Here is a 13,825-nt window from a genome sequence, read left to right on the forward strand (position 1 = left end):
GCATTTTTATGAAGTATATTAGAAAGAGATACAACAGATAAAAAAATTTTGATTCTGACAGCGCCCATTTTGCTCTTCTGTATCTCGTATTCATTATAATGAAGACTGACCTCTCTGATGGGAATAGGTAATGGTAAGACCACTATAATTTACAAAATATCTGACAATTATAATAATCCACAATTACTGTACATACTTACATACTTTATTTTTATTCTGAGATCCAGTTTGTGTAACAATATATTTACAGAATATATCCATAATATTTACAATCCAGAAACAAAATTCACATTTTACATTTGATACCAAAACAGGGGATACCAATGTTACCGATTCTGTATATTCACTGTACATATAATAGGTGTACGTCACATTTGCACATAAATAAAGGAGCTTAGGAAACAGCATTGGTAGCCTCATTCTCTGATTGTCAGGGTAAGTTTTGACCCCATAGCGGTCCCCTTTTTTGCAATTGTGTTATATCTTTATAGTAGGGCATAACAAAATAAAAAGCATCCTTCCCCAAAAGTTATTACTGTGTAATGTTACTCAGTGCTAAACCTTTCCTTCATTTAGACCCATAGTAGTGGTATGACCCACCTCTATAATAAGTACTGTAAGGTAATATATCTGTGCAGTATAGAATTTACTGATAAGAACATAATTTACAGATCACAATACTGTCACATTATAACAAAGGAGAATGACTGCATTTTATACAACTTCATTTATCTACAATTTGGCCTACAAAACATTACAAAAATCTATATACTTGCTTGGGGGGAAATATGAAATTTCAGCGCCACATCTAATTAATTGTCTATTTCACACAGTTACAAAGATTTTATATCGGTTTTGCCCGGTATTACTGGGAATTAGACACCTACCTATCTACCTTCTAATTACCTGTTCTAAGGACAGAACATCAGTATGAAAGTCCTAGAAAGGCCCTTAAAGGTGCTCATCATCTGGAACAAACTGTTCCGTATGCTGGAGCTCTGAGCTTGTAATGTCATAGCCACCCCCCCTCATTTCATCACACCCCGTCCCATCAATGCAAGTCTATGGGACATAGACTTGCATTGAGGGGGCGGAGCGTGATGTCATGAGGGGGCAGGGCTATGACATCACAAGCTCCCGGCGCTGGCTCCAGCGTTCGGAACAGTTGTTGCAAACGCTAAGCAGCAGAGTACCTCTTTAAAGAATGCACCCTAAATAATGTACACAATAGAAAGCACACAAAAGAATGCACACAATAGAATGTACATTATAGAACACACATGCACACAAAAAGAATGCACACAATAGAATGCACATTAAAAAAAATCACATGATAGAATGCACACAATACAATGCACATAATAGAATACACAAAATATGCACAAAATAATATTTTACAATAAAGAATGCTCATCATCGAATGCACAACGTAGAATGCACACTAAAGAATGCACATAATAGAATGGTCACTAAAATATTCACATCATAGAATGCACACTAAAGTATTCACATTACACACTAAAGAATGCACATAATAGAATGCACGCTAAAGAATGCACATAATAGAATGCACGCTAAAGAATGCACATAATAGAATTCCTAAAGGATTCACAATACAGGGCCTGGAATCCAGGACACATATCCCAGATCCCTGGGCAACTGCAGCTTTCAACTGTGTCTGTGCCTTTAAGACACACACACGGTTGAAAAAACAGAGGCTGACGGGGATTTCCAGTGCAGGCAGCGTCTCTGTACCACCTTACCAACACTGGAAGCTCAGAGAGGATCAAAGCAGAGTACGTGGAGGACACAGAGGAACTGTTGGGAAATGGTGCACAGGGGGGGGGCTTAAAGGGGTACTCCGGTGGAAAACTTTTTTTTTTATGAACTGGTGCCAGAAAGTTAAACAGATTTGTAAATTACTTCTATTAAAAAATCTTTACCCTTCCAGTACTTTTTAGCAGTTGTATGCTACCGAGGAAATTCTTTTTCTTTTTGAATTTCTTTCTTGTCTTGTCCACAGTGCTCTCTGCTGACACCTGATGCCCGTATCAGGAACTGTCCAGAGCAGGAGAAAATCCCCATAGCAAACATATGCTGCTCTGGACAGTTCCTGATACGGGCATCAGGGGTCAGCAGAGAGCACTGTGGACAAGACAAAAAAGAAATTCAAAAAGAAAAGAATTTTTTAATAGAAGTCATTTACAAATCTGTTTAACCTCTTAAGGACCCATGACATACCGGTACATCATGAGTCCGCTCCCGTTCTATAACGCGGGGCCACGGCTAATAGCGCGCAGCACTAATTGCGGTGCCGTGCACTATTAACCCTTTAGACCCGGCGTTCAAAGTTGAATGCCGTGTCTAAAGTGAAAGTAAAACCATGCCGGTTAGTTCAGGGAGCTGTTTGGGATCGCCGCAGCGAAATCGTGGCCTCCAGAACAGCTTACATTACAGCCGGAGGGTCCCTACCTGCCTCCATGCTGTCCGATCGCCGAATGACTGCTAAATGCCTGAGATCCAGGCATGAGCAGTCAAGCAGCAGAATCATCGATCACTGGTTTCCTATGAGAAACTAGTGATTAATGTAAAAGATCAGTGTGTGCAGTGTTATAGGTCCCTATGGAAACTATAACATTGCCAAAAAAAGTGGGGAAAAAAAGTGAATAAAGATCATTTAACCCCTTTCCTAATAAAAGTTTGAATCACCCCCCTTTTCCCATAAAAAAACCCAGTGTAAAAAAAATAAACATATGTGGTATTGCCGTGTGTGGAAATGCCAAATCATAAAAATATGTTAATTAAACAAATTCCAAAGTCCAAAATAGCGTATTTTTGGTCACTTTTTATATCGTGAAAAAATGAATAAAAAGTGATCAATAAGTCCTATCAATGTAAAAATGGTAAATGGTTCAGATCACAGCGCAAAAAATGAGCCCTCATACTGCCCCATACGCGGAAAAATAAAAAAGTTATAGGGGTCAGAAGATGACATTATTAAACGTATTCATTTTCCTGCATGAAGTTATGATTTTTTCCAGAAGTACAACAAAATCAAACCTATATAAGTAGGGGATCATTTTAATCGCATGGACCTACAGAATAAAGAGAAGGTGTCATTTTTACCGAAAAATGTACTGTGTAGAAACAGAAGTCCCCAAAAGTTACAAAATTGTGTTTTTTTTTTCTATTTTGTCTCACAATGATTTTTTTTTCCGTTTCACCGTAGATTTTGGGGTAAAATGACTGATATCATTACAAACTAGAATTGGTGGCGCAAATGATAAGCCATCATATGGATTTTTCAGTGCAAAATTGGAAGAGTTATGATTTTTTAAAAGTAAGGAGGAAAAAATGAAAATGCAAAAACAGAAAAACCCCGGTTCCTTAAGGGGTTAACTTTCTGGCACTAGTTGACTTATAAAGACCTAAAAAATTTTTTTTTCCACATGGAGTACCCCTTTAACTACTATATTGGGGCCAAGAGAAGGCCTAACTACTATATGGGGAACAAAGCTGGCACTATTATTGTGTGTGGCAATACATATGCAAAGTTTATAAGAAGTTGAGGAGGTGCTGGAGAAAAAAAGAGGAAAATGTTTGTCTGGCAGGTTCTGTGGAGATGAGTTAGTCCGGATGAGTTAGTCCTTTCAGAAAAGACGTCACCTGTAAGTCACAGGATGTAACTGCACTGTAATCACTTATATGGTCTGCAGCAACTGTGTAGAGATTGTATCTACCACTATATAGGCACTGTATGGGGGGAGGGGTATCAGTCTTTATATAGTAGATTGTATTTAGTAGCAGTGTAGTGGTATTAGTCCTTATGATGTGGTAGTGATAGTGGTCATGATGTGGCAGTAGTATTTGTCCTTTGTATACTGGTAATATTGGTCTCAGTATATAAGATTCGGTCAATAACCTTTGATACTCTGACAAGATACAGTGGGGCATATTCACTTAGCAGTGAGCAAGTATATAACTACATATCTGTATGTATTCATCAGTGCAGCCAGGGTAAAAATCGCTCCTTCTGGAGCCTAAAGCGAAGGTCTCAAGATGTACCCCCTTACCCTACTCACCACAACATCTCTTCTCAGAGTCATAGCATTTGTCATAAATTTATGGTGCCCATAACATTAATTCAGCAGTCAGGGGTGAGTTATGACCCCATAGCCATCCCCTTTTTCTGCTCATCTTCATTTCCCTTCAATTATGGATCAAGACTGGGTCGTGACATCGGACGTCATGCCCCCTCCCATAGACTTGCATTGAGGGGGTGTGGCGTCATAAGGGGCGCGGCCGTGACGTCACGACCGCTGCACCCAGCATTCTGAACTAAACATTCTGCATGCTGGGGCAGTGGGGTACCCCTTTAATGGATTTACTCATTGCTGCAATTCACATTACGATCCACAATATTGTCGCTTTAAAAAAACTACGTATTAAACTTCTATAACCAGAGACCTAGAGTTTATTTAATTCACATTTTCGGTTTTTATTTACATGTTTGCCCATAACCTTATGTACATTGTACACCCCACCCTGCAGAAATCAATTGTGGTTTCAATATGGTTTCCACTCTGTGGCAAGAGAGTTCTCCGGTGACATAAAAAAAAAAAAAAGAAAAGCTGTCTGAAATGTCCGTGTTTCTGACCTAAACACAGAATCCATATAATTTTTGGATAAGTTTCATATTATGTGTGTATCAATGTTTTTAGTATTGTTACCTGTCCTTGCCACACAGAGAAAACATTGTTGGCACTGAATGTTATTGTGAGATACAAACAGAGGACATAAGTGAGTTTTGACCCCATGGCCATCCCCTTTTTTCTGCTCATCTTCATTTCCCTTCAGTTATGGATAAAGACTGGGCCCTATTTTCTTTCCATGATATGAGAATGGTGTCTACCCTGCTACCAAACTTGAATCTCCAATCAAATGCAAGATTTTCGCTATCACATTAAAGGGGTTGTCCATTGAAATTTTTTTAGGCCAGCCTGCCCAAAAAAATTATAAAAGCTTTAACTCCCGTTCCTCTGCTGCCTTGAAGCTCCATTATCTGGGTGCCCCAGAACTGACAGTGTTGCTCACCAATCGCTGCTGCAGCCAATGATGTCACATCTACAGCTCTGGCGGCCTCCAGTTAAGGAGATTTTCCACGGAGACCGGTCAGAGATGGGGCATCCTGATCCCCTGATTTTTTTAAGCAGGCTGGGACAATAGCAAAATAAAACATCCCCGAAGAACCCATTTAAGTTTCTTTCTACACATTGTATAATCTTCGACTCCCATTTTTCAGTGTTACTGTATGGTTTCTACAGGCAGTTCTTGGCCACAAATGCACATATTTTGGCTATTGTCCCATCTCCATTAAGACTGATATACATTTGTGCCATCTTTCCTTTGTGGATTTCTAATAGGTTGCTCTCAATCTTAGGTTTGCAGTTGTGTCATTATTGAGCGATGGTTGCTTCAGTCTTCCATTTGGTGGTGACCCTTTTAACTAATAATTTGGTGCTTTGCCTGAATTTTTGCTGGGTAAAATAGAACAAGATGGGGTCGAGAACGCTGTTCATGCTTGCAAAGGGCCTCGTGCATTTATACACAATGGCAAAAGTCTGCAACGTCAAACATGGGACCCCAGACTTGGAACGAACAACCAAATAGATGGTTTTGGTGAGATGGAAAGGAAAGAAGCTTATGGCAAAGACCAGGACCACAATGATGATTGTACGGATGGCTTTGTCCTTCCTACGACGTGCCACTACATCGGCAAGGTCATCCTTCTGGCAGAGGATTTTGGTCATGGCACAATAACAACATAAAATGGCAATGAAAGGGATCAAGAAGCCAGTAAAAGTCAATGTTATCCCATATGGAAAATACTGAGAGGATAAGGCTGGGGGGCTCAAGTCATAGCAAACTGTCCGATTCCTCTGGGTCCCGGTAGAAGCAAAAAGGAAGGTGGGTATACACTGGACAATGACAATAAACCAGACTATCCCACAGACCACCCACGTGAACTTTTTGCCCCTCTTTTTGTGCCAGACAGATAAGGGGTGGCAGATGCCTAGGTATCTCTGAAAGCTCATACAGGTGAGAAACAAGATACTTCCATGAAGGTTGGTGTAGAACTGGAACCGGACGAATCGGCAAGTGAAGTCCCCAAATGGCCAGTAGTCATGCTGGACATAGTTATATATGAGGAGAGGGAGGGAGCACACGTAGAGGAAGTCAGCCACGGCTAAATTCAGGGTATAGATGGCAGTGCGGGTGAGGGCCTTTCTCGCGAGACATACTTGAAGGATAATGATAAAATTGAGGGGTAGACCGAAGACCAAGACCACAGAGTAGACCACAGGAAGGAGGATCTGCTTAAACTCCTCATGGAAGGTACATGAATTCTTCCCAATGGGGACTGACGTCACGTTATCCATTCTTCAGGTTTAGGTGATCACATGGTTACTTCAGAATCTGGAAGCAAAGAGAAGACAAGACTTTAAGCATACCTTTCAAAGAATGTTCAACACCTGTCTGGTTTTGTTACATAAACCCTTAAGATGGTTATATTTGGGCATTCTCTGTTATTGAGCCCCAGAGAGTCCCCTCCATGGTTCACAGCTATTTCTCTTTCTTTCGAGAGCTTGACTTTATGCCAGTAGTACACACACGGTTACTTCCTCCCTTGCTTTCCTGGCCAATCATAGCACCACACCTATTCATCTTGCTAAGACGTGACACACTGGACTACACAGGCCGGCACTGTGGTGGGAAATGATTTACAAAGTATACTAATATAGATGGGATGTGGAAGGAATAAGACTTACTAATGCACTGGCTTTGCAAATGTAATGTGAGCAAAAAAGGAAAGAAACGGCTGCAGAACAGCAAGGAAGCAGTTACACTAAGCACTATGCTGCTGAATGAGCTTGATGAGAGGGAAGTCTTGATTGACAATTCATGGACAGTACAGATCCTATGGAAGAGAGTGAAAGCCTCAGCTTTTCATGCACATAGCCTAGGGTAGTTCTCTCTTTCTACCCTGCACCTAGCACATGCTAAATACTTTGCTGCTGTCTCTGTTACTAGAGACAGATTTCCCCTAACAACTGACAGTGAACGACAGAGAAGCGAGACACCTAGTGGTCAAGACCTTAGAGCAGTTTTTTGGACAATTTAGTGATATACAAATATGTTAGGATTTACATAGACTATCCCATGGGGGAAGATTGTTTAAAATAAAAAAAAAATCTACTAGAGGTTCGATAAACTTTATACAAAGCGTTCTTGTTGCCTGGGGTCCAGTGGTCACGAAGCTCATAATAAATATAGAGGGTAAAAAAAAAAGCTGCAAAATCATCTCAACAACAGCAATTGAATAAAACTTTTATTTATTTTTTTGCAGGTAAAACTTCTTAGATAAGTATATTGTAGTTTCTCTGTTCTCCACTAGGTGCTGCAAGTGTCCACGTAGTCAAAAGACTTGTGCAAGTGGCAAGAAAACACACAACTTGCATACAGTATATTCATTTTTTCTATCTTTTTTTTAACTAAATAATATCACTTTTCAAGACCTAATGGGAGAATCTGGGTCTACTGATCCCTGTTTTGCAGTTCAACTCATCATCAAGCCAATAAAAAAAGAAGAATTTGGATTATTATACACTATAGCAAAGCGTTTTCCAACCAGTGTGCCTCCAGCTGTTGCAAAACTACAACTCCCAGCATGCCCGGACAGCCAAAGGCTGTCCGGGCATGCTGGGAGTTGTAGTTTTGCAACAGCTGGAGGCACTTTGGTTAGGACCATACAGTAGATATGGAAACAGGCAGTACAGTAGGTTCACTACTCTCCTACACACAGATACCTAATGCTGCAATGTCGCCAGTATACACGGGCCTCGAATAGATGATAAAACAAAAAATAACTAAAATTTTTTACATATACCTGGTTCTTCTTGCCCCATAAGCATTAACCCTTTTGTGAAAGCTGTGGCTCCTCAGTTTCTACCACCCGGAAAAGTGATATAGACCAGAATAAGAAATGTGAGGACGCTAATTCAGTGATAATGGGTCAAACTTCCCCTTTTTAATGAGTTTGAAGAGAAATGTACAAATAACAGATGTTGTGTTTCGAAATGCAGTTCTCAGCGTACAGTCACTGTCGGTTTCACGTGTTAAAACCAAAGGTTTCATCTTCCCATAAATGTTCATCTTAGATTGTCCGATATTAACATGAGCTACAGTCTGAGTTTCAGAGCCGCCCTTTCTACTATAACTACAGTCAGAAAGTTGCAAGGAAAAATACCAAAATGTACCAACAATAATACTGCCTCCTTTATAAAAGAATATAACTACTATAATACTGCTTCTATATACAAGAATATAACTACTATAATACTGCTTCTATGTACAAGAATATAACTACTATAATACTGCTCCTATATACAAGAATATAACTACTATATGACTGCTCCTATATACAAGACTATAAGTACTATAATACTGCTCCTATATACAAGAATATAACTACTATAATACTGCTCCTATATACAAGACTATAAGTACTATAATACTGCTCCTATATACAAGACTATAACTACTATAATACTGCTCCTATATACAAGAATATAACTACTATAATACTGCTTCTATGTACAAGAATATAACTACTATAATACTGCTCCTATATACAAGAATATAACTACTATAATACTGCTCCTGTTACGCCGAGCGCTCCGGGTCCCCGTTCCTCCCCGGAGCGCTCGCCTCATCCTCGTTGTGGCAGCGCCCCGGTCAGATCCACTGACCGGGTGCGCTGCGGTCCCGCCTCCAGCCGGGATGCGATTCGCGATGCGGGTGGCGCCCGCTCGCGATGCGCACCCCGGTCCCCGTACCTGACTCGCTCTCCGTCGGTCCTGTCCCGGCGCGCGCGGCCCCGCTCCCTAGGGCGCGCGCGCGCCGGGTCTCTGCGATTTAAAGGGCCAGTGCACCAATGATGGTGCCTGGCCCAATCTTCCCAATTAGCTTAATTAGTTTCCACCTGTGCACTCCCTACTTATACCTCACTTCCCCTGCACTCCCTTGCCGGATCTTGTTGCCCTTGTGCCTAGTGAAAGCGTTCCCTTGTTTGTTCCTAGCCCGTGTTCCAGACCTCCTGCCGTTGCCCCTGACTACGATCCTTGCTGCCTGCCCCGACCTTCTGCTACGTCCGACCTTGCCTTTGTCTACTCCCTTGTACCGCGCCTATCTTCAGCAGTCAGAGAGGTTGAGCCGTTGCTAGTGGATACGACCTGGTCACTACCGCCGCAGCAAGACCATCCCGCTTTGCGGCGGGCTCTGGTGAAAACCTGTAGTGACTTAGAACCGGTCCACTAGCACGGTCCTCGCCAATCCCTCTCTGGCACAGAGGATCCACCTCCTACCAGCCGGGATCGTGACAGTAGATCCGGCCATGGATTCCGCTGAGGTGCCGCTGTCAAGTCTTGCCGACATTTTCACGATGATCACCCAACAAAATCACCAGCTGGCATACTTGTCCTCCGTGAAACAGCAACTGAAGTCACAGTTACAGCAGCTGCTGTCACTGACACAGCAACTGCAACTGCAACAACCATCTCCTCCGCCGTCTCCTGCAACTCCTCCGCAGCGTCCGGCCATGGATTCCGCTGAGGTGCCGCTGTCAAGTCTTGCCGACATTTCCACGATGATCACCCAACAAAATCACCAGCTGGCATACTTGTCCACCGTGACACAGCAACTGAAGTCACAGTTACAGCAGCTGCTGTCACTGTCACAGCAGCTGCAACTGCAACAACCATCTCCTCCGCCGGCTCCTGCAACTCCTCCGCAGCAACCGGCCGCTCCTAACCCCTGCTTGTCCCTGCCGGACAAATTTGATGAGGACTCTAGACTCTGCCGTGGTCTCCTTTCTGGAAAGGCCTTGTCTGGGGCCACACCACTCTGGGACCGTAATGATCCTGCCACAGCCACAGTCCAGTCCTTCTTCGCTGAGGTCCGTGGTGTCTTCGAGGAGCCTGCCCGAGCTTCTTCTGCCGAGACTGCCCTGCTGAACCTGTCCCAGGGTGTTTCTTCCGTTGGCGAGTACGCCATTCAGTTCCGTGCTCTTGCTTCCGAGTTGTCCTGGAATAGTGAGGTTCTCTGCGCGACCTTTAAAAAAGGCCTATCCAGCAACATTAAAGATGTTCTGGCCGCACGAGAAACTCCTGCTAACCTACATGAACTCATTCATCTTGCCACTCGCATTGACATGCGTTCTTCCGGATGGCGTCTGGAGCTCCGCCTGGATATGGACTTTGTTCGCACGAGGCGTTTTTTCTCCCCGGCTCCTCTCTCCTTTGGTCCTCTGCAATCCGTTCCTGTGCTTCCCGCCGCGGAGGCTATGCAAGTTGACCGGTCTCGCTTGACACCTCTAGAGAGGACACGACGCCGCATGGAGAATCTTTGCCTGTACTATGCCGGTACCGAACACTTCCTGAAGGATTGTCCTATCCGTCCTCCCCGCCTGGAAAGACGTACGCTGACTCCGCACAAAGGTGACACAGTTCTTGATGTCAACTCTGCTTCTCCACGCCTTACTGTGCCTGTGCGGATATCTGCCTCTACCTTCTCTACTATGGCCTTCTTGGATTCCGGATCTGCAGGAAATTTTTTTTTGGCCTCTCTCATCAACAGGTTCAACGTCCCTGTGACCAGTCTCGCCAGACCCCTCTACATCAATTGTGTTTACAATGAAAAATTGGACTGTCTCGTGCGTTACCGCACGGAACCCCTCCTAATGTGCATCGGACCTCATCACGGAAAAATTGAGTTTTTTTTCCTCAGGTTCTTTGGCCCCAAGAAGAGGGGGAGACCCAAGGGGGGGGGGGTACTGTTACGCCGAGCGCTCCGGGTCCCCGTTCCTCCCCGGATCGCTCGCCTCATCCTCGTTGTGGCAGCGCCCCGGTCAGATCCACTGACCGGGTGCGCTGCGGTCCCGCCTCCAGCCGGGATGCGATTCGCGATGCGGGTGGCGCCCGCTCGCGATGCGCACCCCGGTCCCCGTACCTGACTCGCTCTCCGTCGGTCCTGTCCCGGCGCGCGCGGCCCCGCTCCCTAGGGCGCGCGCGCGCCGGGTCTCTGCGATTTAAAGGGCCAGTGCACCAATGATGGTGCCTGGCCCAATCTTCCCAATTAGCTTAATTAGTTTCCACCTGTGCACTCCCTACTTATACCTCACTTCCCCTGCACTCCCTTGCCGGATCTTGTTGCCCTTGTGCCTAGTGAAAGCGTTCCCTTGTTTGTTCCTAGCCCGTGTTCCAGACCTCCTGCCGTTGCCCCTGACTACGATCCTTGCTGCCTGCCCCGACCTTCTGCTACGTCCGACCTTGCCTTTGTCTACTCCCTTGTACCGCGCCTATCTTCAGCAGTCAGAGAGGTTGAGCCGTTGCTAGTGGATACGACCTGGTCACTACCGCCGCAGCAAGACCATCCCGCTTTGCGGCGGGCTCTGGTGAAAACCTGTAGTGACTTAGAACTGGTCCACTAGCACGGTCCTCGCCAATCCCTCTCTGGCACAGAGGATCCACCTCCTACCAGCCGGGATCGTGACAGCTCCTATATACAAGAATATAACTACTATAATACTGCTTCTATATACAAGAATATAACTACTATAATACTGCTCCTATATACAAGAATATAACTACTATATTACTGCTCCTATATACAAGACTATAAGTACTATAATACTGCTCCTATATACAAGACTATAACTACTATAATACTGCTCCTATATACAAGACTATAAGTACTATAATACTGCTCCTATATACAAGACTATAACTACTATAATACTGCTCCTATATACAAGAATATAACTACTATAATACTGCTCCTATATACAAGACTATAAGTACTATAATACTGCTCCTATATACAAGACTATAACTACTATAATACTGCTCCTATATACAAGAATATAACTACTATAATACTGCTCCTATGTACAAGAATATAACTACTATAATACTGCTCCTATATACAAGAATATAACTACTATAATACTGCCTCCTATATACAAGAATATAACTACTATAATACTGCTCCTAAATACAAGAATATAACTACTATAATACTGCTCCTATGTACAAGAATATAACTACTATAATACTGCTCCTATATACAAGAATATAACTACTACAATATTGCTCCTATATACAAGAATATATCTACTATAATACTGCTCCTATATACAAGAATATAACTACTATAACACTGCCTCCTATATACAAGAATATAACTACTATAATACTGCTCCTATATACAAGAATATAACTACTATAACACTGCCTCCTATATACAAGAATATTTCTACTATAATACTGCTCCTATATACAAGAATATAACTACTATAACACTGCCTCCTATATACAAGAATATAACTACTATAATACTGCTCCTATGTACAAGAATATAACTACTATAATACTGCCTCCTATATACAAGAATATAACTACTATAATACTGCCTCCTATATAAAAGAATATATCTACTATAATACTGCTCCTATATACAAGAATATAACTACTATAACACTGCTCCTATATACAAGAATATATCTACTATAATACTGCTCCTATATACAAGAATATAACTACTATAATACTGCTCCTATATACAAGAATATAACTACTATAATACTGCCTCCTATATACAAGAATATAACTACTATAATACTGCTCCTATATACAAGAATATAACTACTATAATACTGCTCCTATATACAAGAATATAACTACTATAATACTGCTCCTGTTACGCCGAGCGCTCCGGGTTCCCGCTCCTCCCCGGAGCGCTCGCTTCTCCCCCTCCGCTGCAGCGCTCCGGTCACGTCCTCTGACCCGGGGCGCTGCGATCCTGCTGCCAGCCGGGATGCGATTCGCGATGCGGGTAGCGCCCGCTCGCGATGCGCACCCCGGCTCCCCTACCTGACTCGCTCCCCGTCTGTTCTGTCCCGGCGCGCGCGGCCCCGCTCCCTAGGGCGCGCGCGCGCCGGGTCTCTGCGATTTAAAGGGCCACTGCGCCGCTGATTGGCGCAGTGGTTCCAATTAGGATTATCACCTGTGCACTTCCCTATATTACCTCACTTCCCTTGCACTCCCTTGCCGGATCTTGTTGCCTTAGTGCCAGTGAAAGCGTTCCTTGTGTGTCCTTTGCCAGTGTTTCCAGACCTTCTGCCGTTGCCCCTGACTACGATCCTTGCTGCCTGCCCCGACCTTCTGCTACGTCCGACCTTGCTTCTGCCTACTCCCTTGTACCGCGCCTATCTTCAGCAGCCAGAGAGGTGAGCCGTTGCTAGTGGATACGACCTGGTCACTACCGCCGCAGCAAGACCATCCCGCTTTGCGGCGGGCTCTGGTGAAAACCAGTAGTGGCTTAGAACCGGTCCACTAGCACGGTCCACGCCATCCCTCTCTGGCACAGAGGGTCCACTACCTGCCAGCCGGCATCGTGACAGTAGATCCGGCCATGGATCCCGCTGAAGTTCCTCTGCCAGTTGTCGCTGACCTCACCACGGTGGTCGCCCAGCAGTCACAACAGATTGCGCAACAAGGCCAACAGCTGTCTCAACTGACCGTTATGCTACAACAGTTGCTACCACAGCTTCAGCAGTCATCTCCTCCGCCAGCTCCTGCACCTCCTCCGCAGCGAGTGGCCGCTCCTGGGATACGTTTATCCTTGCCGGATAAATTTGATGGGGACTCTAAGTTTTGCCGTGGCTTTCTTTCCCAATGTTCCCTGCATCTGGAGATGATGTCGGACC

At 44.0% G+C, this 13,825-nt stretch overlaps 1 protein-coding gene across 5 annotated transcripts in view; it reads right to left on the reverse strand.

The window, feature by feature from the left end:
- Positions 1-196: 196 nt before the first annotated feature.
- Positions 197-13,825, reverse strand: part of P2RY6 (pyrimidinergic receptor P2Y6) — a 110,421-nt gene continuing 96,792 nt past the window's right edge. For 4 of the 5 annotated variants that reach the window (XM_056561225.1, XM_056561226.1, XM_056561224.1 and 1 more), the window contains exon 2: positions 197-6,477. In XM_056561225.1, the coding sequence (XP_056417200.1) occupies positions 5,457-6,440 (984 nt within the window). In that variant the 5' untranslated portion in view covers positions 6,441-6,477 and the 3' untranslated portion in view covers positions 197-5,456. Of the gene's footprint in view, positions 6,478-7,948; positions 8,040-13,825 lie in introns of those variants that run through there. The other variant, XM_056561227.1, reaches the window with a different exon arrangement.

The sequence above is a fragment of the Hyla sarda genome, chromosome 2 (genome assembly GCF_029499605.1).
Source record: "Hyla sarda isolate aHylSar1 chromosome 2, aHylSar1.hap1, whole genome shotgun sequence".
Lineage (NCBI taxonomy): Eukaryota > Metazoa > Chordata > Amphibia > Anura > Hylidae > Hyla > Hyla sarda.